The sequence below is a fragment of the Vombatus ursinus genome, unplaced genomic scaffold (assembly GCF_900497805.2).
Source record: "Vombatus ursinus unplaced genomic scaffold, bare-nosed wombat genome assembly UNPS02014935.1, whole genome shotgun sequence".
NCBI classification, from domain to species: domain Eukaryota; kingdom Metazoa; phylum Chordata; class Mammalia; order Diprotodontia; family Vombatidae; genus Vombatus; species Vombatus ursinus.
The window spans coordinates 2,451,990-2,478,462 of NW_020954713.1; the positions used below are offsets into that span (position 1 = coordinate 2,451,990).

Here is a 26,473-nt window from a genome sequence, read left to right on the forward strand (position 1 = left end):
AACTGTTTCCCAGCTTTCTGCTTCCCTTCTAACCTTGGTTGTGTTGGCTTTGTTTGTGTAAAAGTTTTCAATTTAATGTAATCAAAGTCATCCATTTTGCATTTCATGAATGTTATCTGTCTCTTGTTTGGTCATAAGTTCTTTCCTTCTCCATAGATCTGATAGGTAAACTATTCTTTGCTCTCCTAGTTTGCTTCTAGTATCAGTCTCTATATCTAAATCATGTACCCATTAAGATTTTATCTTGGTATAGAGTATAAGATGTTGGTCTATGCCTAGTTTCTGCCATACTATTTCCCAGTTTTCCTAGCAGTTTTTGTTAAAGAGTGAGTTCTTGTTCCAGAAGCTACAGTCTTTGGATTTATCAAATAATAGATTATTATAGTCATTGGCTGTTGTCTTACACACCTAACCTATTCCTCTGATACACTATTTCTTAGTGGATCTATTTCTTAGATTTCTATTTCTTAGCCAGTACCAAGTAGTTTTGATGATTGCTGCTTTATAATACAATTTAAGATTTGGTTCAGCTAGGCCACCTTCCCTAGCATTTCTTTTCATTAGTTCCCTTGGTATTCTGGACCTTTTGTTCTTCCAGATGAATTTTGTTATTGTTTTTTTCCAGCTCTATAAAATAATTTTTTGGTAGTTTGATTGGTATGGCACTGAATAAATTAATTTAGGTAGAATTGTCATTTTTATTATATTAGCTCGGCCTATGCATGATATTTTTCCAATTATTTAGATCTGACTTTATTTGTGGGAGAAGTATTTTATAATTGTGTTCATTACAGTTCCTGAGTTTGTTTTGGCAGGTAGACTCCCAAATATTTTATAATGTCTACAGTAACTTTAAATGGAATTTCTCTATCTCTTGTTGTTGGGCTTTGTTGGTAATATATACAAATGCCAGTGATTTATGTAGGTTTATTTTATAGCCTGCAACTTTGCTGAATTTGTTTATTACTTCAAATAATTTTTTACTTGATTCTCTAGTATTCTCTAAGTATACCATCATGTCATCTGCAAAGAGTAATAGCTTTGTTTCTTTGCCTGTTCTAATTCCTTCAATGTCCTTCTCTCACTCTCTTCTTAACCCTTTATAACTTGGCTTCCAATCTTATCATTCCACTGAAACTGCTCCCTCCAAAGTTGCCAATGATTTCTTTATTGCCAGATCTAATGACTTTTTCTCAATCTTCATTCTCCTTGACCTCTCTGGAGTGTTTGTTACTGTTGATCACTCTCTCCTCCTAGATGCTCTTTCCTCTCTGGGTTTTTGGGACACCACTCTCCTGGTTCTCCTTCTACCTATCAAACGACTCCTCAGTGCCCTTTGCTGGATCCTCATAGAGATCTAACCATAGGTATCTCACAGTGTTCTCTCCTGGGTCCTTTTCTCTTCTCCCTTTACACTGGTAATCTCTTGGTGATCCCTTGGTGATCTCATCAGCTTCCATGTGTTCAATTATAATCTCTATGCTGATAATTCTTAAATCTATTTATCAAATCCTAACCTCTCTGCTGACCTCCAGACTTGCATCTCCAATTGTCTTTTAAGCATCTTGAACTGGATATCCAGCAGACATATGGAACGTGTCCAAAATGGAACTCATTATCTTTCCCCCTAAACCTCCCCCACCTCCCCACTAACTTCCCTTGAGAGCGACATCATCCTTCCAGTCCCCCAGGCTCACAACCAAGAAGTCATCCTGAATTCCTCACTATCTCTCATCCCCACCCTCACCCCTCCCCGCCCCCTGCCATACCCAATATGTTGCCAAGATCTGTCAATCTCACCTTTGCAACATCTCTTGAGTATGCCCTCTCCTCTCTTCTGACACTGCCGTCCCTCTAGTACAGACCCTCATCATCTTACATCTGGACTTTTACAATAGCCTACTCATACTAAACCTGAGAGGTATGTGCTTTGATATCCCCATTTTATTGAGGAGGAAACTGAGGCCTTGGGTCTGCCTGCCTCAAGCCTCTCCCAGCTCCAATCATCCTCCATTCAGCCACCAAACTGGTTTTCCTAAAATGCAGGTCTGACCATGTCACTCTCCTACTCAAAAAATTTCAATGACTCCCTAGTACCTCCAAAATCAAATAAAAAATCCTGTTTGGCATTCAAAGTCTGACATAACCTGACCCCTCCTCCATTTCCAGTCTTCTTACACCTCACTCCCTGCCATGTACTCTTCTATCCAGTGCACTGACTTCCTGTTGGTTCCACAAACAAGACCCTCCATCTCTCAGCTCTAGGCATTTTCTCTGGCTGTCCCCCATGCCTGGAATGCTCTCCCTAATTCTTCAACTACTGTCTTCCCTGTCTTCCTTTAAGTCCCAACTAAAATCCCCTTTTTCTAGGAAGCCTTTCCCAATTCCTCTTAATTCCAGTGCCTTCTTTCTGTTAATTATTTCCTATTTATCCTGTCTATAGCTTGTTTGTACATATTTGTTTGCTTGTTGTCTCCTCCATTACACTGTAAGCTCCTTGAGAGCAGGGACTGTCTTTTGCTTCTTTTGCTTAGCACAAGTAGGGGCTTAATATATATTGATTGACAGATTGCCCAGTCTGTTCATCAGACATAGATGCTCATTTCAAATTATTTACCTTGTATTTACTAATTTATCTACACATGTCCTCCTCAGTTTCCACACAGAATCACAGATTAAAGGTGGGTAGGAATTTTAGAGGTCATTTTACAGGTGAGAAAACTGAGGCCTAGAGGACTGAAGGAACTACGCAGCTAGTGAGAGTTGAGATTCAAACCCAGGTCCTCCAACTCCAAATCCAGAGCTCTTTCTGTCACAAAACACTTCCTTATTCCCTTCTCTGTTGAAATAAGGGCATTGATCTCTAAAATCCTTTCCAGCCCTAATATTCTGTGATCCAATTCTAATCAATTCAACAAATATTGATGACATGCCTACTTGGGACAAGGCTCTGTGCTAAGCCTTGAGCTTACCGAGATGGAAACCTGGGAGGATACCACATGCATATGCACAGATGAGTAAATACCAGATAAATGCCAGATAATTTGAGATGGGCATCTATGACTTGTGATCTACTGTTGGCGGCAGACATCTCTCCCCATAGAGGGGCCCAGGGGCTGAGAGCTGGCATTGCCCTTGGTATTGAAGCAGCGGCGATGGCAGCTACTCCCTCTGACCTTCCAGCAAAGACATTGCAGCCCAGTTTATTACCATCTGCCACAGACTGAAAATCATCAAATGGCAAGTTAAACTTAATATATAATTAGTCACACATAATGCCCTAAAGGATAATTCCCACAGATATGCAGCCACCCTTATTGACGTTCCTGTCTGGCACCTCATACACATCATTAATGAGGAGCCCAAGGCCTTGCTCCACCACAGGGGGCATGGTGAAGCATTAATGAGTTAATGAATGAAAAAGCATCTATTAAGTCTTAATTATGTGCTGAGGACTAGAGAGCACTAGTAGAAAAGTGAGTCAATCCCTGCTCTCAAGGAGTTCATATTCTAGTCAAAGAAGACCATACACATATAGGCTTTGGCTACAGGGCAGATGACTCCTATAGATAGATGCTTCTGTACCATGAGGGAGCCATGTGGCTTCTCCTTCCCGTGGTGCTGACCACAACCCCACCTTGCCTCATCTTAGGAGATCCCTGTTCTTTCTCTTGGGTACACCTGGCCCAGAGGAGCCCACCCAGGCACTGAAATCTCCCCTCGTTCTTTCACAATTTCGTAGACACCAGGGAAACACTTGGGGCTGTCCATCTATGATCCCTCACTCTTGGCAGATGACCAGCCCACCTCCTTTTCTAGACAGAAATGTCCCTGCTGACATCTTTTATGCCAATTCCTGTGTTCAAGGTACATATACACTGCATCCTACTGACATGAATCTTTCTGTTGACCTCTTGAGTAACTAGAGCATATATCTCTGTTGGTGTCTTGTTCACCTAAGAGGACAGAGACCATGTCTTATCTAAACTTGATCTCCAGCACCTAGCTCCATGCTCTGAATATAGTGGTACTGAATAAATATCTGTTAGATCGCATCAAAAAGGCAGCTAGGTGGATAGTGCATTGAGCCTGGAGTCAGGAAGATCCATCTTCTTGAGTTCAAATCCAGCCTCAGACACTTAATAGCTGGGTGACCCTGGGCAAGTCACTTAACCTTGTTTGCCTCAGTTTCCTCATCTGTAAAAAAAGCTGGAGAAGGACTGCAATGTCTTTGCCAAGAAAACCCCAAATTGGGTCATGAAGAGTCAGGCACGACTGAAAATCACCAAACAACAAAAAAGGTTGAATCAAAAGTAGTCCATTCCAAGTAGACCATAACTGTGATTCTAGATTGGCATAATGGCCAGAGCACTTGAGGTAAAGGAGGACTGATTTCAAATCCTGCCTGAGAGACTTACTACTACTACTACTACTACTACTACTATTACTATGAATAGCTAGTTTTGATGTAGCACTTCAAGGTTTGCAAAGAGCTTTACACATATTTCCTCCTTTTATCCTCATACTAAACCTGAGAGGTATGTGCTTTGATATCCCCATTTTATTGAGGAGGAAACTGAGGCTGTGACTTGCCCAAATGACACAGTTAGTGAGTGTCTGATGTGAGGATGGATTTGGACTCTGTTCTTTCTTATCCCAAGTGTCTATCCACTGTGCCAGCCTACAATCAAAGCTGCTGGTGACCCAAAGGACAATGGAAAGATTTATGCCAGTAGGATACAGCATATATATATGACTTGTACACGAGAAGTGGCATTAAAGATATCAGCAGAGACATTTATGGCCAGAAAATGAGTTGCACTGGTCACTTGCAAAGAGTAAATGATCCCAGATGGATAGCCCAAGGGATTCCCTAGTTAATCAATCAACATTTACTAAATGCCTACTATATACCAGGCACTATGCTAAGCTGTGGAGATACAAAAAGAGGCAAAATTGTGAAAGAACAAGTGGAAGAGCTTTCAGTAGATTTCATTTTTTCGGCTAGGCAGCGGGGTTAAGTGACTTGCCCAGGGTCACACACCTAGTGTCAAGTGTTTGGTCTGAGGCCAGAATTGAACTCAGGTCCTCCTAACGTCAGGCACCCGGTGCTCCACTCTTCTTCATGGACCCACAGACCGTAGTCCTCGGAGTTTTCTTGGCAAAGGTACTAGAGTGGTCTGCTACTTCCTTCTCCAGTGGATTAAGGCCAACACACGGTGAGTGACCTGCCGAGGGTCACACGCCTAATGAGTGTTGAATTTGAACTCGGGTCTTCCTGACTCCAGGCCCAGTGCTAGGTCCACTGAATCATCTAGCTGCTTCCCGTTAATAGTTAGCACTTAATAAATGTTTTATTTGTCTTCACTGATTGAGGAAATTGAGGCACTGAGGGATTAAGTGACTTGCTCAGGATCATGCAGCTAGTTAACTCCTTGGGTAGGACTGGAATTCAGGTCCCGAGCTCTGGTGCTGACAAACATAATCTTCGAGGCAGGTCCTGCCCATTTTTTGGCTGAAAAACCTGAGATTCGGTAGCGCGCCCATGCTCCCGTGGTGGCTCGCGTCCGCTTGAGCCTCAGTTTCCTCGGCGGGGAAATGGGGGCCGGGGGGAAGCGGCCTCCGCGCGGGCCTCGGACCTCGTGTCCAGCTCCGAAGGGAAGGCGCGCGCGCGCGAGGTCTCCTGGGAGGCCGGGAGGGTGTCCCCTCTTCTCACCTCTCTCCTTGCCCCTCCCCTCGGAGCGGCCGCTCGGAGCCCTCTGACCCCGGGCCACAGACTGGCGCGAGCCTCCCTCCCCCGCCCCGGGGCGCTGGGACTCCCAGTGTCACGTGGGCCTGGCACCGCCCCCTGCGGGCCGGGCGCCTGCGCAGAGCGTGGGGTCCGGCGTCCCCTTCCGGCTCCTAGCTCGTTGCCGCTCGGTATCCCGGCTTCGGCGGTGGGGGTGCGGGTGGACGCGCCGGCGGCGAGGCCTGGTGAGCCCCTCTGGGTGGCGGCGGCGGCCGGGAGCCTCGCGGGACGAGGCAGGCACTGGGGTGTCGGGATCCTGGGGCGGGGAGGCTGCGGCCCAGGGCTCGGGGATGTGAGAGGCTGGGGGTGCAGAGGGGCCAGTGCCCGGGCTTAGGAAGGCCGGGACCTAGGGGTAGGCAGGGCCGGAGGCCTAGATTTAGTGGGTAGGGGCTGGAGTGTTCAGAGTGCTAGGTCATGGGATTTCAGGGAGCTGAGAGTGCTGGGGGTGCAGAGAAGCAGGGACCAGAGGGTGCACAAGGGTTGGGGGCCCAGCTCAGGTGGACAGGGCTTTGGGGGGGCTAGTGCCCTGGAGAATGCAGAGGGGCCCCAGGCTTAGGGGGCTGGGAGTTGAAGCTGAGCCTTCTCTGAGAAGGCAAGATTCTGGGCTCTCAGGAATTTGGAGGCGGGGAGGGCTGAGGAACATTCTTGGGGATCAGATCTGGAGGTGAGACCTCAGGGATTCAGAGATGGAGAGTGGAAGGCTGCTTGGAGGGATCAGGGATGTAAGGGGGCTGGAGTAAGGAAGAGGCTTTGAGGAGTCAGTAAACATTTGTTAAGTTGGGGTTGCAAAGGAAGGCAGAAGACTGAGTCCTGTTCTCAAGGACCTCGAAGTCTGATGAGGAAATGACAACTAAACAGATATATACATGCAACATGTATACAGGATAAGGAGATAATCAGCAGAAGGAAGGCACTAGAAGGTGAGATTGTAGTCAGGACTTGAAAGAAGCCAGGAGGCGGAGATGATGAGGGAGAGCATTCCAGGTATGTGGAGTCTGGAGATGGAGTTTCCGTAGCTATTTAGGGGCTTAGAGGTAGGACTGGGTGAGAAGGGTTGGGACGGAGGCTGGGACTGAGAGCAAAAGTGGGGGGAAGGGAATTGGGCAGAGGGGTCAGGTTTGTAGACAGGAAGAGATAAAGAAGAGATCTTGCCCCTGGGACTTTCAGGGGCTTTCAGTATGGAAAAAGAAGGGAGAAATATCTGCCTGAGGGGTGAGGATTCAGTGGACCGGGAGGCTGGGGTCTCATCCTTGGGCCCCCTGAGAAGGGTCAGGGATTGGAAGGCTGAAGGTACTGGGTTGGGAGAAGTTTAAGAAGTTTAGGATTCCTCGGCTTGTGGAATAAGGAAGGGGTGGGTGGGACCTCAGCTGAGAAAGAAAGGGTGAAAAGATTTGGGGAGGAGTTCCGAGGGAGAATGTGGATCCGTCATTCTGAAAGTATTTATTAAGCACCTACTGAGTGTGTGACACTGATAAAAAAGAAATAATCCTTACCCTCTGAGAGTTTAGATTGTATCTGGAGAAACAGCTTGTATACCCACAAGTGAATGCAAATTATCAGGGTGGGGAGAGATCTGGCCTTTCCTCGGAGGCTGCCCTGGAGCAGAGCTGTGTGGGGATCTGGGGATGGTGAGAGTGGAGGTGAGGAGAGAGGGCCTTCCTGGCCCAGGAGTCCCTGGGCCCAGAACCTGACTGACCCATCCAAGGTCGGTGACAACAAGAAGTGCTTGACTCAGTCGGGTACAATTTCCACTATACCAATGAGCTTTTGGTGAATGAAAAAAATGCCCCAAGATCAGAACCTCTCATTTAGATGTTTTATTTAAAAAGTAGGGAGGAATAATGAATATTGTCTATATAATATTGGGATTGATTGGGAGGTTTACAAGCTAGACGAGTTAGTGACAGAAAGAATATGAGGGAGAAAGGAGAGGGCAAATGGGGCAATAGGATGGTTTATTTCCCACCCTCCCATGTTGGTAGGGAAGTTTAACAGTCTTAATATTAGTAGTCTCTATCCTTCTGCCTGAAGGTATTGTATTTCAGAAGTGTGTTGCATGTGTATTACTGCTGCTGCTCCCATTACTTTGACCACAGCAGTGGGAGCTGCCCATTCTGTCCTTTCCTGTCCTTCCTCCTCCACATACTGAGCTGGCTCTCCTGGCAGGCTGTATGTCCTGTGTCAGCATCATGTGTTTGGTACCCCATATGTTTGGATGTACTTTGTGGAGACAGCTCCCTTAATGCTGAGTGTGGGGCTACACTGGTTGGCCCTGGTTTTGGGGAAACTAGGCATCCTTTAGGATCAACCTGCAGTTTTAACAGGTTAGCTTGTATTAGGAAGAACTTGCTGTAATTAAAAAAAACAAAAGCCCAACTCAATCAGGAGAAACTTGGAAAGATTTAAAGCAAATTCCTATGCCAGGGAGGAGGTTGAAACAAATGACCTTTCAAGTGCCTTCTAGTTATTAAGAATCTTGGATTCTAAGGACTGGATTTTTTTTAAGTTTAAGGTGTGTGTGTGTATATAATCATAATATGGAATATAATTATATAGATATATATAATTGAAAGTTGCGCTGGTATTTCCAGGAATATATTTGGTTCTGAGAATGACCGAATCCAGGGCTTTATTACCAGATTTATCTGTTCTTAGCAGAAAAAAATGCCAGCTCCTAAGGTGTACTGTGGAGGTCTAAGCAATAATGACAGACTTAGATAAGATGTATCTATGTACTATAGAGTGAACAAAGAGAGGGTGTTCAGTTTTGACTAAAGGATTTCAGAATATGTATTACAGTTAATATAATGGGACTTTGACAGAATCTTTGGATTTCTCAGTGAGGGTTCCCCCCAATCCTAAGGTTAGACAGTTTAGTGTCAAATCAAGACTTGAACCTAGGACTCCTGACTTCCAGGTCAGTGCACTTTCCGCTGTATTCTACTCTTTCTTATCTAAGGTTGTAAGATTTAGGAACCTTAGAGGTTCTGTATTCTAGTACCTTAATTTTAAATATGAGGAAACTGAGGACCAGAGAGGTTAAAACTGATTTGTTCTGAGGCCAAACAAGTAGTAAGAAATAGAAGGGATAATTGTATAGTCAAGTAAAGCAAATCCACACATTGGCCACCTATGAAAGTGTATACTTCATTCTAAACCTCTCATATAATGGATAGAGCACTGGATTCAGAGTCAGGAAGACCTGGGTTCAAATCTTGCCTCAGTTACTAGCTTTGTGACCCTGGGCAAGTTACTGGACCCGTCTTACCTCTGTCCTTTTATGCCTTATTTCTTGCCACGAATTCTTCAATCCTATGATACTGGTCTCCTGGCCGTTCCAAGAATCTCTTGGCTCTGGACATTTTCTTTGGTTTCCCCCGTGCCTGGAATATTCTCCCTTCTCATCTCTGCTTCCTGGCTTCCATGGTTTCCTTCAAGTCTGAGCTAAAATCTTACCTTCCACAGGAAGCCTTTCCCAGCCTCTCTTATTTACTTCATATTTATCTTGTATGTAGCTTGTTTGAATCTAATTGTTTACTTGTCTCCCCGTTAGATTGTAAGCTCTTTGAGAGAGCAGTGACTCTCTTTTGCCTCTTTTGTATCCCTAGAGCTTTGCACAGTGTCTGGCACATAGTATGCATTTAATAAATGTTATTGACTGACTTAACACCTCTGCCTCAGTTTCCTTATCTGAGAGGGTTGGACACAACTAATGTGCTTTTGCTGCTTTAGTATCTGATTCTATGACTTCTGCCAGAAAATGAAAGACACGTTTCACAGTCAAGTCTTTTTGCACTGCAATAATCAGAGTTCTCAGGTCTTTCTTTTGCATTATTATGACCCTAATGTAAATTGTTCTCCTGGTTCTACTTACTTTGTTCTATACCAATTAAATATAAATCTTCCCAAGTTTCTCTGAATTCTGTCATTTCTTTAGGTATGCTAATATAATATTACATTCATATTCACAGTTTATTGAGCTGTTTGTTAACTAAGTCAGTGGGTACTCATTTTGTTTCTAGTTCTTGGCTGCAACAGAAATGCTACCATATTTTTGTATATGTGGGATCTTTCCCTCTGTCTTGAGCCTCCTGGGAATGGTATTCCCAAGTGGAAGGGCATTTCCACTTAAGTGACTCTTGTTAGTTTGGGTCTTCGGCTCTGGAATCTAAGTGCCTGGATTCAGATTGTGGTTCCACTACCTACTGCCTTCCAAATTGTTAATCCAAAATGACTGGACCAATTCCACCAACCTGGGGCAGGAGTGGATCTGTCTGTCTTCTATCGCCCATCCAATCTTTGTGTTTTTTGGGAGTCTGATGGGCATGAGCCAGTTGTTCCTTCCATCCTGCTGCCCTGCTTTGTGCTTCCTTTCTTCTTTTCCTAGCTGTGTTCTTCCCATATGTTCTGAAGAACTTTACTGAGATTGAGACTCTAAATTAAAGTAAATTGACTGCCTAATTTGGAGGGCTTCTAAGTGTAAGGTTAGCCTATAAATATATCCAACCCATTTTTCCTCAGCCCCTGTGTATGTAGCACGGAGCTTTGATGGCATCTTTCATACCTATCCTTTCCCCTTTTTGTGATTGGGCATGAAGGAGTTGGTGTTTTTCTTGTCAGTAGAGAAAGGAGCAAGGCTTACATAGGTGTGATTTTGCGATAGTAGCATGTTTCATCAGTGAGCAGAAGTCTTTCAACTGACATTATAGTAGGAGGAAGTACTTTCCTGTAGCACTTTAGAATTTACACCGTGCCTATAAACAGCTGTGTGAGGCAGGCAGGACAAGCATCATTTCCATTTCACACATGAAGATACTAAGAGTTGACTTGCCCGAGGACACATAAGTAAATACCAAGTGCATCTGTTTTTAGGGTATATTATTCCTATTTGGCAGATGAGGAAATCGATACCCAGAGAAGTCAAATGATTGCTTGAGGCCGTACCACCAGTAAGTGTCAGAGCTTAGATTTGAACCCATTTCTCTCCTGACTCCAAGTCTAGCAATTCCCACAACCAGTTCAGGAGTTTGAGGTGCTGGACAGAATGCTGCACCCAGAGCCAGGAACATCTCTGTCCAGTTTGTCCTTGGGACTCTTACTTGCTGTGTAACCACGGGCAAATCACACCAACCTGCTATGACTTACCTTCTGTGAATCTATTTGTATGACCAACTCTTCCCTTTGTAAGGTCCTTAAGTCCATATGTACAGTTGGGTTTTTTTTTTTATTTCCTTGTTAGAGAGTTGCATAAGCTTCTGCCTAGGAAGCCCACCCTAGGGAAATGGCATGTACGTTTCTTTGGGCATAAATGCTAGTGTGATTTTCTTTCCTGTTAGAGAGAAGTAGCAATTCTAGTTATGACAGAGTCAACAATTGTTGGGACGAAAGCCATCAGACAGCATGCTACACCAGCCTGGAATGTTCACCTGTCACATGGTTGGCATGCCTTCGGTGCTGATGCATAGCTACCACTTCATTCTATTTGTACTTTGGGGATCTCTCTGTTTTCTCGGTTTTCAGTGCAGTCTTTTCAACTTCCAGATTTATGAATTTGACAGATATTTTGATTTGTGTCTTAAGTAATGTAAAGGGGTGGCAATGTTATTTAATTTCAAAAGATCAAATGAGATAATGGATGTAAAGCCCTTTGCAAACCTTAAAGTATTATATAAATGTGAGTTGTGATTAAGTGAAGGGGCAGCTATGTGTCGAAGTGGATAGAGTGTATGGCCAGGAGTCAGGAAGACTAACCTTCCTGAGTTCAAATGTGGCCTTAGACACTTACCAACTATGTGACCCTGGGAAAGTCACTTAACCCTGTTTGCCTCACTTTTCGCATCTGCAAAATGAGCTGCAACAGGAAATAGCGAACTCCAGTATTTTTGCCAAGAATACCCCCAAATGACGTCATGAAGAGTCAGGCATGACTGAAATGACTGAACAACAACATAATTAAGAAAAACCTGTGCGAATGTCAGTTTTGCTGCTTTGTTGTGAAAATGGGGCTATTTCCAGTAATTGGTAAGAAGCAGCTGTATTGGATTGAAACTCATTTTTACATTTACAGAACAATTTAGTAGCAACTCTAGGCCTGCCAGGTGGAATATGGTAGGTAAAGGCCAGCTATTCCTGCACATGAGAGGGATTTTAGTGAAGTGACTGAGAGGGCAGCCGAGAGAGTTGGAGGAGCCAGGAGGCCTGAGGTCTCCTGCCTCTCCCGTGCCCTCCATGACACGGGGCCAGTCATCTCACTTGCCTGGAGGTCACTTCCCTCCTCGGTCAATCTAAATGGGGTTTGATTCTATGTCTCTTAAGGCTCCCGAATAATGTTGTATGACAGCTCCAGTTAGATCTTTTTGCATTTTGTACAGTCACATCGAAATATAAAACTTGGAACTTGTTATCAGACCAGGTTATATTTCTGCTTTTGCTTGTAGTTAGGGTAGGAAACATCAGACTTCCAGAGCTTGGTTTAAAGGCAGAAGCAACCTTAGAGGTTATCTAGGCCAGAGGTCAGACCCTCTTAAGGGTGAATGTTCTATAACATTCTTCGAATGCAAGTTTTTGCAAAGCCCCATTATGCATACTATCCTGGATATTTGATTTCATCCTTTTGGTACTTCCATTTGGTAAAGATGGCAACACCTCCATACCTTCCCATCCTGTTTTATTCTTGTCCGTGGTCTTTCCGTGAGATCATTGAACCACTTTGGAAGAGGTGACCTGAGACTGGAGAAGGGTAAATGTCCTAAATTCCAAAAAAAGCAAGAGTGGAATCTGCCAAATAGCTTTACTTTGTTTCCTGGTAAAATGCTAAAATGTATTACTAAAGGGAGGGTTAGTAAACTTCAGGGAAAGGAAGTGTAGTAGTGATCCCAAAGAGTCACCTTGGCTTCCTCAAGGACAGGTTGTGCCAGATGAACCTCATTTTCTTTTTTCATGGTTGCTAGACTAGTTGAATTAGAGAAATGCAAAAATATTGTTTACCAAAATATTATCAAAGCATCTGATAGTCTCAAACTGCTCTTGTGGAAAAAATGGAAGGACATGGGCTAGATGGTACAGCAAGTGGTGTCCAGAACAGGTTGAATGGCCAGATCCAAAGAGAAGGGCCTCTGGGTCTAAGCTGTGATCCCATTGTCATCTTGGAAGGAGCTGGCAAAATTGTGGCTTGGTTACAGGTGTAGCTGTTGTGCTTCCAACTTTGTGAATGAGACAAAGCAGACTGCGTAGCAGAGTTGGGATCCAGAAAGGTCTTGGCAGGTTAGAACATTGGGAAGGACCTAGCAGTTGGAACGTTCATAGAGATCATGCCGTATGAGATTCAGCTGGAGCAGTTGGGGACATCTGGCACAGAGAGAAGACTGAGGGATGGAACATCATGGCTGTTTTCAAGTGTTAGAAAGACCGCCACATGTGTTCTCTTTAGCCCCTGAAGTCAGAACTAGAAACTGGGGTTAGAAGTTGCAAAGATGTAAATTTATCATACTTTAGGCTCAGTAAGCTTATTGTCCATTTAAATGCCCAGGTCTTTTTTCAAACAAACTGTCCAGCTTCCCTACTGCCTCACTTTGGAGAGGAACTGGAGTCAGGCTAAGTTATGGAGGGTCCTAGGAAAAATGTAGACTTCTCATAGGAAATAGGGGCCCATTGAAGGTATTTGAGTAGAAGAATGATATGATGAAAGTACTCCATACTCTACTGCCAGGTTAACCTTTGTTAGGTAGGTTTGAGAAGAGTTGATACTAGAATCAGGGGACATTGGAAAAAGAGAGATTTATAGTAATCTAGGTGTGGGGTGGTGATTTAGAGCTAAGATGTGAAACATTTGGCCCCAAAGTGAGCAACAATGGAGAGTCTGGAGAAACCAGATTAAAATGTAATGGGGAAATACTTAAATTAAAAATTCAATAAAACAGATGTTCCATTTTAAAATTAAGTCAATATCCCCCCCCCAAATCATCCTGTATAGGTTAGTGGCCCCTTTGGTATTTGAATTTGACACCTGGTGGAGAGTAATGGTAGAGAGAGAGGAATGTGAGAGACCTTTCTAAGGGCTAATTTCTCCCACTCTAATCCAGCCTCCACACTGCTACTAAATTCATTTTCATTTTTCAGTATTACTTTCATTACAGTCTCCATTGACTGCAGCAATTCACCAAATTAGTTGGGCCACAGGAACTTGAAATCTTGATGGAACCAAAGTACCGTTTCTTGATGGGAAAGCAGAAGTGGCAATAGATGATATCCATTGGATAAAAGTTGGGTCGGGAAAATGGTGGATAGAAGTGGAGGAGGAAATAAGGTATTTTCATTTTACCAAATTGCCATGTGAACTAAGTACTTTGGGTGCTTAATTCCGTATTTAATATTTTAGGGCATGGTTGTCAAAACTGCTGAGGGCCAAATATAGCCCCCTGGCTTTTACACTTTAAATTACAATAAAACATCATTTTACAATGTCAAAAACATTCCTAATTAGCCAGCGGTACCAAAAACATGGGGGGGCTGAGTGTGCTGACCCCGATTTTAGGAGGCCCAAAATTGCCAGCATCAAATTTTTCACAGAAACCTTATTCTAATTACTTGTGTCTTTGTGTAATCTCCCCAGTTATAATTGTAAGGTCCTTGAGGGCAGATTCTGAGCTAAATTTATTTTTTTATCCCCAACACCAAATTAAGTCACTTTGGCTTTAGAAGGTGCTTAGTAAATGTTGAATTGAGTTGTATTTGCATCCTTCAGGTGCATATTCTACCAAACTAGGTGAGGAAACCTGGGCCTAGAGGAGAAAGTCCAGATTCCTCAACCTGGCACAGAAGGCCTCAGCCTGTGCCCTAATTGTGCTAACTGTTGTCTGAACACCACACTAATGTCTTGTCTACTTGGGCGACTTTTTATCATGTCTCTGCTCCCCTGCCCTGCCTCACCCTGCCCTCTGCCATCGAGTCCTCCCAGGCAGCCTTCTCTCCACCCCACCAGCCTGTAGTGTTCTCTGTGTCTCCACTTGGGAGTTAACTGTGAAGAGTTTTGTCCCATAAATTAGATCTAGGGGTGGGGAACCTGTGGCCTTCTAGATCCTCAGGTGTGTGGCCTTTTGACTGAGTCCACATTTTCCTGAACAGATCCTTTTATTGAGGGGATTTACTCCGTGAAGTTTGGATTCAGTCCAAGGGCAGCACTTGAGGACCTAGAGGGAGGGCCACATGTGGCCTCCAGGCCACAGGTTCCCCACCTCTGGTTACTGAGGCTGCCTAGTAGAAACAGTGCTGGACTTGGAATCTGGAGAAGCTGAGGTTCAAAACCTGCCTCTTCTTACAAGTTTTGTGACTCTAGGAAGATCATTTAACCCCTGAACCTCAGTTTCTTCTTCTGTAAAATGAGGATGCTAATATAGGTAGTATCTCCTTCCCTGGGTGTTAGGGTATGTAAATGTCTTCTAGAACAGCTGGCTTATTTGACCTATTAGCTTACTTAAGTCCAGATTGAAATGCCATACCCCGGGCTACACATTGATTCTATCTTTTTGTGCTTTTGTCTGTCCAGAGGTGGTTAGAATCTTGGACTACTTCTTTTCTTCCTCACAGCCCCAGCCCCTCTGTACTTTAGTTCAGTAAATTATTTGTGGAATTGTTGAACTGAAGTTAAGCCAGAACAAAGAAAATGGGCATAATTTTCTGCAAGAAAAAGTTTAGGCTAGATACCAATAACTTCTTGGTGATAATAGTGTATTTCTATTGCCTAATTTCTTATAGTTAAACTGGATTCTCTACCTCCCAAGATATTTTGCTTTTTTTTTTTTTCAAATGGAATTGGTTTTTATTTTTCTGGATTATTTTCATTGCTGACCTGCCTCTGCCTTCTCATTGCACTGTCTTTTCTACTTGTATAATTCTGTGACATTACAGCTGCCTTAGACCACAGGTGTGAGATGTCTGTGAAAGCACTTTGAAAGATATACATGTTATTAAAATATAAGGTGGTGGCATTAGAGTATTGGCAGTTTTTATGTCTGGAGAACCTTCAGCTTCTGTTTGGAAGGTGAGAACACTTTAACACCCAGATTGCTTAAAATACATCAGTTAAACAGATGCTTTAAAATATTTGAAAGCAAGTCTTTGTTGAAGGGAGAGTAATTATTTGACTTCATCTCCATCTTGGGGGTTAGTAACTAGGACAGTGCTGTGCTTTGAGAGCTGACATTGAGTGTAAACTGGCTGTTAGAAACAGTAAGAGAATTTAACGATGTATTACTATAATGTAAGTGGTTTTCCTCTAGCCATGGAGATGAGGTGGAAGCCTGTTAAAATATATTCGGACTCAAAGTAATGCAGTTATAAAAGGCGTGCTGGTGAATTTTGGAAGATTCTTGAGTTTTCCTCATGGCGGAACACAATGCTGACTTCTTTAACTTAGAGCCAGTATTGCTAGAAGCATTGGAAACTTTAGATGTCCCCTAACCAATCCTCGGTCCTGTTTTCTATGAACAGGCCATCTTAGGACTCTGACATTGCTTTGCACAGTTAACATGCCCTTGGTTAAAGTTGTAAACTTTGTTTTCACTTACTGGAAATAACACTACTGACCGGCGCTTTATTTACATTCTAGGCCCACCTGTGGAATGAGGACTAAAAGAACCAGGTTGCCCTGGCTAATGATCCATCCCCCTTAGTAGAGTTCAGATTTGTTTGAAATACAGCCCTTCTTTCCAGGAGGGAGCAGTCAGGGCTAATGTTCTTTAAAAGAACCAGAGTTATTTTATTTCCTGTTGTAGGGTGATGTTTTGGAAAAATTAGTGTCAGTGAACTCTGTCCTTGGGCAGGAATTCAGACATTGCCTTCTGGTAGTAGGTCTTTGTTGGTCTCGCTGACCTTAATACTGCTTCAGGTTTCCTTTACACAACTACGGTGTCCTTGAATAATTTCCCTAATACATTGAGGACAAACAGGTTCTCTGGCATTGTATGTGTGTGTTTTCCTCTTCTAACTTGGTTTTTAACAATGTGCTTTTATTGTTGTAAGAGAAATTAGTTTCTGTTAGGTATTTTCTGAAAGATTTTTGTGGGTATGGAATGGGTAGTTATAGGAATTATTCTTTCCCAATAACCTTTTCACTTTAGGTAGGAAGGCTATACAAGATTGAATACAGCTGAATTTGAATTGAGTGTTTTTCAGTAAAATCACCTTTTCTTCTAGCTGCCATATTGCTTAATTCTTTATTTTCAGTTATATGCAGTTGATGCAAATAGTCCAAAATACTCTCTGGGTCTTTTTTTTGTTTTATTCTATACTTGTTATATAAATATAGACCCTGATGTTAGAAGAGGACATTTTTGGTCCGGTGGCCTACCACTCAGAGCACAAAGTACAGATACCTTTCTACTTTTTAGCGATCTATACTTAAAAATGACAACCAAGAGCTCTTTGCTGCCCTAGGAACTACTGTTGTGAAAATACTTGGAGGTGGAGAATCTAATGCTCCTTGTCCTAAATGCCATGCCATCCAGAATTTTACCTGTGAGAGGTTCTTTTTTGATTGAGGGGCCTTGAATCATCCAGGCCTGAATGTGAATGATTCACTTGAAGTGTTTTCCTCTTAATACTTAGTTGAGCTCACTTCTGGGAGAATGAGAGTTTTGATTGTAATGGAAGGAATCAAATAAGAGGAAATAAAAAATTATTTTGGAGATTGGAACAGAATCCTTTACTCCTCCAAGCATTCTTCGTTACTCAGGTTTTAATAGAGTTGATGTTTATGCCCAATTATGTGGTTTTGCCTATGCTGGGAGAAATTGTGTTAACTTTATTCCTTGACCAGAGAAGGAAAATGTGTTATAAAACTTTCCTCTTTATCTGAGTTCAGCTTTTCCTCTTAATTTTTTTGGTTAGGGAGCAACCTTAAATAAATAATATAACACAGGTGACCTTTTTGGAAAATAGATTTGTGATCTTGCACAAAGGTCATTATTTTTATCATCTAGGAATCTTTCTATGTGAAGAATGAGTTTGTACTTGATTTGTACTTTGGGGTCATGTTATATGACTAACTGGTTTCATGCCAAAAATGTTGTTCTTTGTCCTTTAGGTGGCTCAACCAGTAACTTTGCTTTATAAATCCCTATCTTTTTAGTCAATAAGATTGTGGGGTTTGACTTAATTAGACTTTTCTTTCTTTCTCTCTTAATTTAAAAAATACCATATTTTTCCTTTATGGACCGATATCATGGAATAATTTAGACTTTTTTAAAAATTTCAGACTGTGCAGTGAATGTTCATAAGAATTGTAAGAATTTACTGGCCGACTGCAGTAATAGCAATAAACTCAAGGTAGGTTTTAAACCCAGCTCTTCTCCCAAGAAAGTAATTGACAGAGATTCTCAATTTAAACACTGGATATAACTTAAACTACTAAAATAATACATGTGAATTAAGAATAGGGTATGATGCCTGGTTCCAACATTTTTCCTATCTTTTAAATTTCAAGCATACTTTCCTCATCTCAGTTGGTAAGAGATTTCAGAGGTTATTGTACTTGCTCAGGACCTCTCTCCATAAAATGCCTGAGAAATGGCCATTCCAGCTCTGTTTGAAGATCTTGTTGGTAGGGAACAGCCCACTCTACTTTGAAACAGATCTGCTGATTTGAAAATGTATCCTTAAATCTAGTCAAAAATCTGTTTTCTCTGCTCCTCTTACCGACTTGTTCTAGTTCTGGTTCTGACACGAAGTCAGAGCTATAGCATCTCCCCTTTAAGTGTCTCTTCGTCAGGTGAAATATCCCTACTTCGTTCAACTGATCCTTTTCAGTTAGAGGACACAGTCTCCCATCCCCTTATCATTCTGCTTGCTCTCCTTTGCATGCAATCCAGCTTGTCAAGGTCCTTGCCTAAGACTTGACTCTGAGAACTGATAACAGGACTCTAGCTGTGGTCTGACCGGGACAGCTTAGAGTGTTAATGAATCCTAGGATTGTTATTGTATCCCACTGATGGCTCTGGGAGCTTGCAATTCTTTAAGATCACTAGATCTTTTTCATGTGAAAAATCAGCTGATTCTCTGCCATCTTAAGCTTGTACAGCTGATTGTTTTAACTCAAGTGTGCAGCTTGATGATTGTCCCTCTTAGATTGATTTGGCTCCTCATCCTAACCTGGCCAGAGAGATGTTTGGGGATCTTGGTTTTGTCATCCATTGTGTTAGTTATACCTCATCTCTGGGTCACTTTCAGATCTATGTCTTGATCCAAGGTGAAGAATCCAGGATCCCTGGGGCACTCCAGTAGCACCCTCCCTCTCTAAGTTAACATCGGTCTATTAATGGCTCCTTTTTCACCAGCATCTCTCAAGGATGATGTTAGGATGCATGAGTAAATATTTGCAAAGATTTTCCTGTTCCTGTTCTAAAATAAAAGTCTTATGTGGAATAAAAGTATTTTATCACTATTTTCATGCTGTGAAGTAGGCCTATATTTTATGTACCTATCTTAAGCATGTTCACCCCTAAAAGGAGTAAATCCTGATGTCAGGTATGGATAATTACTACATCACATTACCACTTTACTTGGACCGTAAATTCCCCATAATCGCCAGAATGAACAGGAGGTAACTGTTATTAAGCAGGATACACTTGTACAAAGTAACACTTGGTGCTACTTTGGTGTGCAGTTTTACAAATACATGTGCTCTCATTTACTGAGAGGAAGGCTTTGTAACATCCTCTGAATTTTCAGTTAAGTTTTTTAAAAATGTGAGTTCCTGCTATGCACAAGCCACTGTAGGGGATACAGGACATCTTAAGATAGTTCCTGTTCGCCTGAGACATTTAGTAGTAAAAGATTTTTCCACTAGGAAAGTTGAAATTAAAATGATTTTCTAGCCAAACCCAAGTTAACCATAAAATTCAATTAATGAAAACCTCTATTCCCCCAGCATTTCTCTTGTCCTTTAAAGTTTATTTAATTGGGCAAGGTTCTAACTTTTCTTTGGATTAAATTTCTTCAGGCCTTTATTAGCAAGCTATGGCTTCCTTCCTTCCAACAAAGATTACTTATGTACCCTTCTCAGTGTACTTATGGTTTCATTTGAGAGGACTATCCAGTCAAGATAAACCACTGATTCACGATCCAAAGAAAAGCAAATATTCTTTAAAACGAATACTTGGAAATCAATTTCGGCTCTCTTTACTTGCTGAAGCAGCTTCATATGAAGTATGGAGCCTTGGGTTTGCCTTAGGTAGTGACTCGAGGTGTTTGAGCAAGAGTCAGGAGGCTTTGCTGATTCTCCATTATTGCTGCAAACGTTACCAGTAGTGACTCGGCTAGTTACTAGAAAACAGGTTATTCTGAATTCAAATACAGGTGGGGAAATGAGAAGGAACTAGTGAAATTTGAAAATAGACTAGCTTGAAACTTGATGAATTTTAATAGAATTTGGAAAGAAGGTAATGAGAGCTTTGAACCTTTACATTTTAATCTTCAGAAACATTTGTAGCAAATGATGCAATGATGGTACACTTATTTAATAGGATGAAACTCAATTTGTGCCCAAAGTAATTTTCATGGTTACTTGTGTTCTTTTTTCCATAGCAGAAAGATTTCCAGCACAAACCTCCAGGATCTCCACAGAGTTCAACACAAAGTTCAGCCCAGAGTCTTTATCAAGGTTTGTTCCTAAATATCATTTCTCCCTTTTAAAAGGGGATATGTTAGATTTAACTTTAAAAACTTCAGTTGTGCTTGAGAAGGGCAGTGCTTCTGGTTTATAAATTACTCACGGAGAAGCAGGGCACCATTTTCTTCCCAAGCAGCAAGAATAAAAAATGACTGGGGTTTGTTGTTTTTACTTTTTCACTTGGATATTTTTTCTCAGTTTTAAGCCTTCTTGCTGTGTAACACCATAATGAGTTAGTTAAGAGAAATCAACGTGTTGGCTTCTCATTGATTGCATCTATTCTCAGACCTTGGAAAAGACTAGAACTCTGAACTGCAAACTTCTTTTTACATCATTTCCCTGATTGTCTATTTAAAACTTAACCTGTAACTGGGGCTTGCTAGAAGGCTCCAGAGATGACAGATATTCTCAGTCTGAAAGAAAAATCTTCATTGAAATGAAGAATGATTTGGAGGGATTAAAAACTTGTATAAAACGTCAGCGGGTCAGTTCTTTCTGAACTGGCTTCTTGCTGCCATGTCCAGCACACTTTTGCTTTCAGAGGCTGTGCTCTCATAGACTCTCTTTTGGGAGCTTTTTTGATGAGCCAGATGCAGTGGAGGAATTTTTGCTACAAATGAACACCTCTGCTGTTGAGAAGCAGTAGAAATCTGCACATTTAGTATGTAAATTGCTTTCTTCAGAATTGGTATTTTGCAACACTAACATGTGAAGGATTTATTTAGGATACATATGGCAAACTGTTTATATCAAAATGGTTGTTTCATATTTGTGCTTTCTCTAAGATTACCTTTAAGTATGGGTTAGTGACACCAGTAAACCTTATTAATGTCTTGTCTTTTTGCACATGGGTCTCTCAAGAGTTAACATGTAAGACGAAGATTCTTTCTGTAAAGAATTCGTTATAGATTGTCTTCAAGTGGATAAAATCAGGCTACTTGCTAGAGTACCATTGTAAATACAATGTTAGGGGCCAGGTAAGGTCCTGAACCGAGGTTATGACATACAGTACTTGCGCTATAATTGTCTGATATGCTCACTTGAGAGCTTTTTAATAAGCCAGGAAACTGAGGTAACACCAGGGTGCTTGTTGTGAGTGAGACAAGGCTGCCGCTATTGCCAAGAGCTGTCTCTTAAGGCAAACAACTTGTTCGATTTTCACTGTTCATCTCCCATGGAACAGCTCGTGGTACGCAGTCTAGGTTACTGTGATAGGCTGACAGCGATCAATAGGAAATCTCAGCAGTGTACAGACAGTGCTAATTAAACTCCAAAGATCGCCTTTGTGTTAGGGAAGGTACTGCTGGGCAGTCATGGTGTGCTTCACCTTGTGACCAGTAGAGCAAAACTCTAAGAAATTGCATTTGACTTCAGGCTCCTTGGATTTTTGTTTCAGAGAAATATCATCTTATTCTGAATATTTGCTCTTATTATCTCTCTTAGAGCCAAAGGCACAGTGATCCAGCCTTTACAAATTGAATTTGTCATCTTTAAGAAACTCTGCTTGGTGCTTTTATCTTCAGCTTTAGTTGGGTAAAACACTCTGACCTGACATTTGGTGGTCCAGCTTGGAGCCCAGGTTGACAGTCTGCTACAGAGCATGCCCTGTACTCTCTCTATAGGATAATTATTTCTACGTCACTGAAAATATTGGCCTGTTACTGATAGTTTCCATTTTAAAAGTCAAAGATGTTTTGGCAGTAGAATGGTCCAGATGAAAACTTTGAAGGACTTTGGCTGGCTAACTTCTCTAGGAAATAATTGTTTGAAAGAGATGTGGTACGTGTCTAGCTGAATTTGTTGAAGCTTTCCCAAAAGGAAATTTTTCTGTGCATTTTTACAAGCATCTTTTCAAATATCACAGATTATGTTATGTACATTTTATTTACAAAAGTAATAGCTTATGTTTATATCTCAAGGTTTATATAGCACTTTCCCAGCTGTAACCATGTAAGACAAGTAATCAAGTCAGCAAGTATTTAAGTGCCTGCTGTGTGCCAGGCATTGGGCTGCATCTGGGAATATAAAGCAAGGCATAAGACAATTCCTGCTCTCAAGGACTTCACAGTCTAGTACAGGTATTATTACAGATGAGAACATGGAGGCTCAGAAAGGTGAATTGTTTGCCTGTGATCACATAGTAAGGAAATGTTAGAGGCAAAATTCTAACTTGGGTCTCCCAACTGCCAAATGTTGTGGTTTTTTTTTCTACTACACCCTAGTACTTTCATGTATCTATACTCTGCTAATGTTTGATACTTGTAATAATCTTTTTTTTTTTAATTATTTTTTTTGGGAGGGGGGCAATATTGGGGTTAAGTGACTTGCTGAGGGTCACATAGCTAGTAAGTGTCTGAAGCCAGATTTGAACTCAAGAAGCTGGGCCTTCCTGACTCCAGGCCCAGTGCTCTATCCACTGCATAACCTAGCTGCCCCTTGTTCTAATAATCTTGAGTCCCAGTAAGATCTTGAAATGCCATCTTAATTATCAGAGGCAGCTTTAATTATGTTCAGTTATAGGTTTAAGTAGTTTATTCTAAGTCATCAAAAGATATAATAATCGAAAGTCATCAAAGATATAATAATCCATGTATGGTAACTTTTTACTAACCAGAGTGTTCGGTTAAATGAAAATCCAGTCAACAGATACTTATTGGTTGCTTTTCCTGTGCATGACACTAGTTCAGAAGCCATTTATTCAACATCTCTGATGGACAAAGATACAGAGATGAAAATGAAACCAGTCCTGTCCTCAGGGAGTTTGCTGTATATTGGAGGACTAAGACATAGGCGCAGATAAGTAAATGCAAGAAAATGTGGGAGGAAGTGAGCACAAAGACCTGGGGAGGTGAAAGGGCGTCGCGAAGGGCTGGCAAGATAGGCCGGGCAAGTGCGTGGCAGGGGGAGCTGGACTGCCAAGGGGGGAGAGCCGCAAGGCCCTGTGAACAGGATGTGAAGGAGAATTGTATTAAATAAGCCTGGAAATGGAGTGGAGAGCCGGGAGGTGGTGGGCTTCATGAGTTTGTATTTTATTATAGAGTTAGTTGACTGAAAATTTTTTAGCAGGTAGAGAGGGGCGTTTGAATCCTGACTGAATCCCTGATGGAATGTGAGTTCCTTGAGGCCAGACGTTGTTACTTTTTTGCCTCTGTGTCCTCAGTTCTGCCTGACACAGTCCTTGGCATACCGGGGGAATTTATAAGTGCTGAGTGATTGGCTGTGGGACATCATTTAGCCTCTCTGGGCTTCTGTCTGTCAAATGAAGGGCATTGGATTAGATTTCTAAAGGGCCCCTTCTAGCTTTAAATCTGTGATCCTTCAGACCCCCTCAGTTTTCTAAAGTCATGTGCTTGGTACTAGCTCTTAGCTGTCTTATTTCCATATTGAATCCAAATTTAATGAGATTGATGCCTCTGGAGAGCAAAAAGCTCAGACTCAGTCGAGGTGCCCACTTAGAGTCACCTCCCAGCTCTGATGCTCACTTGTTTGTTGTGGGACCATGAGCAAGGGACCTAACCTCACCTGTCAAACAGATAATAATACCAATAGTACTTAGCTCATGGGGCTAGAAGGATCAGATGAGATGTAGTGTATATAGACTGATACATAAATGTGGGTTACTTTTGTGATAAAGAATTCCTGGGTTAGATGTAACATCACTTCACTTGAATCATAGACTTTAAATGATAATATTATTTACAAACTCATTCTTCATCACTTCTCTACCAGAAATTTTATGATTTCTCTATGTAAAGAAGGTACAGCTGTGATCACTTGTAAATGTTAGTCCATATTAAGCCTACCCTGGGATCTGAATTCTAATTCCAGTTCTGAAATGGAGAGTCTTCAGTATGGATTAGCTAACTCTTCACTTTCTGGGCTTGCTTCATGCTAAAAGGACCAGTTTGTAGATAGGCTGCTGAGAAGTAATGCATTTACTGCTCTCCCTTCTGCTGACCTGGAGGTGGATTTTCCAGTTCAAGGCAAATGGTAGCAGATACCCCACTAAAGCCAGCCACTGGACGGATTTATTTTAATCCTTATAATGTATGTCTCCTTGCATGGAGCGCAGTTCTGAAATGGCTTTTTTGTGGTAAGAATCAAATTGGTCCTCAGCCTTTCTCGAAAAGTGAGGCTTGCCTTACAATTGTTATTTTGAGGAGAAGAAAATTTAGTATAATGATGGTTTTTCCATTCTGAGAAATGGATTTTTTTCTAGTAGAAAAGATAAGGATAAATATATCACTTGAATCTCTAAATTAATTAGCAAATGGAAGGAACTCTTAATATGTGTTGCATATTAAATGACTCTTTATCATTAGTATCAAAAAATCTGATATTCAAGTTCTGTTCATGGTGTTTGACCACAGTATAGCCAAAGACTTTGCTTTGCAATCCCTTCAGCTTCAAAAATCATCCTAAGTCCATGTAAGTAAACCCTAGGTATGAATGTCAGTCACTGTTGTGCTGATGTAAGGTAATTTACATCATTACGTTACATCACAAAAGTGACATTTCCATCTGTTTATTCGCATTGGATGTAAAATGATATTTGCTTTTTATCACCTGTGAACAGTGTTGGGCTCTGGTGTTTTATAAATGGAGGAGATACTTTGCAGTTTCCACACTAAATGGGCACAGTAGGGACCAATTTCCTGCACCTCAGACCTGCTGCTTTAGCCAATCCAGTAAATTAAGTGGCTTTACATTTCTAGAAGGCTGACTCGGGGCTATAAAGCCAGCACTTCTCCGAGCCTCCCGGTGCTCGCTCAGAAGGACCCAGGGGTCAGCATGGGCAGCGCAAGCTCCAAGAGCGGCAGCCGAAACGGCTCCCTCTCGGCTCATCCCGAGCTGTCTTTTTATGGGTCTTTTTCCAGAAAATGGAATGAGAATGTCTTTTTGGATAATGAACTCTTAACATCTAAGATTCTGTCATCGCTTCAGCCACATTCCGAAAGGGGCTTAAGAACTAGGAATCTTCAATGTCCTGCTCGTTTTCTGAGCACCAATTCTGTGTTTGCATCTGTAGCAGCCTCTTTGAAGGAGCAGCCTCGTAGCACCCTCCTGGGATCTAATGGCACCCCAGTTCTGCCTAGGAATGTCGGAATGACTATCTCGACCAGGGCGAGTCTTCAGGCGGCAATGAACACGGCTGGAACTCTGAATAGATTTGGGTAGGTTGGCTTTCTTCACAGAGCATCTTGATTTCCATCTCTGTTTCAATATGATTAATTAAGCATGTTTCGTGCCACTGAATTTAAAATGTTCTGTAAAAAGATGATCCTGAACTTGTAAAACTGCCGGCTGCCTTTTCTTTGGTTGATGAAACCCTAACTAACATTTGGCTTTTAGCTGCCTGTATTTCTAAAAGCTGTTAGGATTCTGTGTTTTCTTGCTGTGTTCATCTTTTTCCTATTCATTATGCTAATGCTTATCTTTTTATTATGGTCCTTTGAATCAGATTCCTCAGACAGTTGCTGGGGTCATTTACCTTTGTGTTTTCAGAGTAAGAGGTCTGTTATTCCACTCTTTACTTCAAGGAGCTACTACTAGATTGGTCCGGCAGGTTAGCATGAGCTCCAAAGGACTGCCAACAACCTATCCTCAAGACTTAGTTTTTTTTCTCATTTGTTATAAAACTCCTATAAGTCAGTGTTCCTAATTTATCATCCCTATAACAAAGAGAAAGTGTATGTGGAAGTCATATAAAGTAGACAGCCAAACCTCTCTAATTAGCTGCTAATCTAATTGGCCAGATGAAAATTGTGTTTTGTTTTTTTTTTCTCCTGTTTAGATCAGGTACAGGAGAGATGGATGATACCGACTCAGGATTTACAAAATTCAAGCAGCCGACGGACGATTCTCTTTCACTTGCATCATCAACTACTGAATCTATTTTTGTGGAAGGTATAAAAAGGCTTTTTACTATTTTGAAGATTTCAAATAATTGCTTTGCAGCACATGCTATTGCTCATGTGTTTAGAAGGCTTAAAGGAGGGTGGATTAGAGTAGGAGCCTGC

The 26,473-nt window shown here is 41.8% G+C and overlaps 1 protein-coding gene across 10 annotated transcripts in view; it reads left to right on the forward strand.

Moving 5' to 3' along the window:
• ARHGEF18 (Rho/Rac guanine nucleotide exchange factor 18) overlaps nucleotides 1–26,473 on the forward strand; it is a 111,866-nt gene that overhangs the window by 49,176 nt on the left and 36,217 nt on the right. For 2 of the 10 annotated variants that reach the window (XM_027844082.1, XM_027844084.1), the window contains exons 11-14: nucleotides 18,042–18,112; nucleotides 20,369–20,444; nucleotides 25,483–25,627; nucleotides 26,248–26,360. In XM_027844082.1, the coding sequence (XP_027699883.1) occupies nucleotides 18,042–18,112; nucleotides 20,369–20,444; nucleotides 25,483–25,627; nucleotides 26,248–26,360 (405 nt within the window). Of the gene's footprint in view, nucleotides 1–5,906; nucleotides 5,974–18,041; nucleotides 18,113–20,368; nucleotides 20,445–25,482; nucleotides 25,628–26,247; nucleotides 26,361–26,473 lie in introns of those variants that run through there. The other 8 variants (XM_027844090.1, XM_027844083.1, XM_027844091.1 and 5 more) reach the window with 8 other exon arrangements.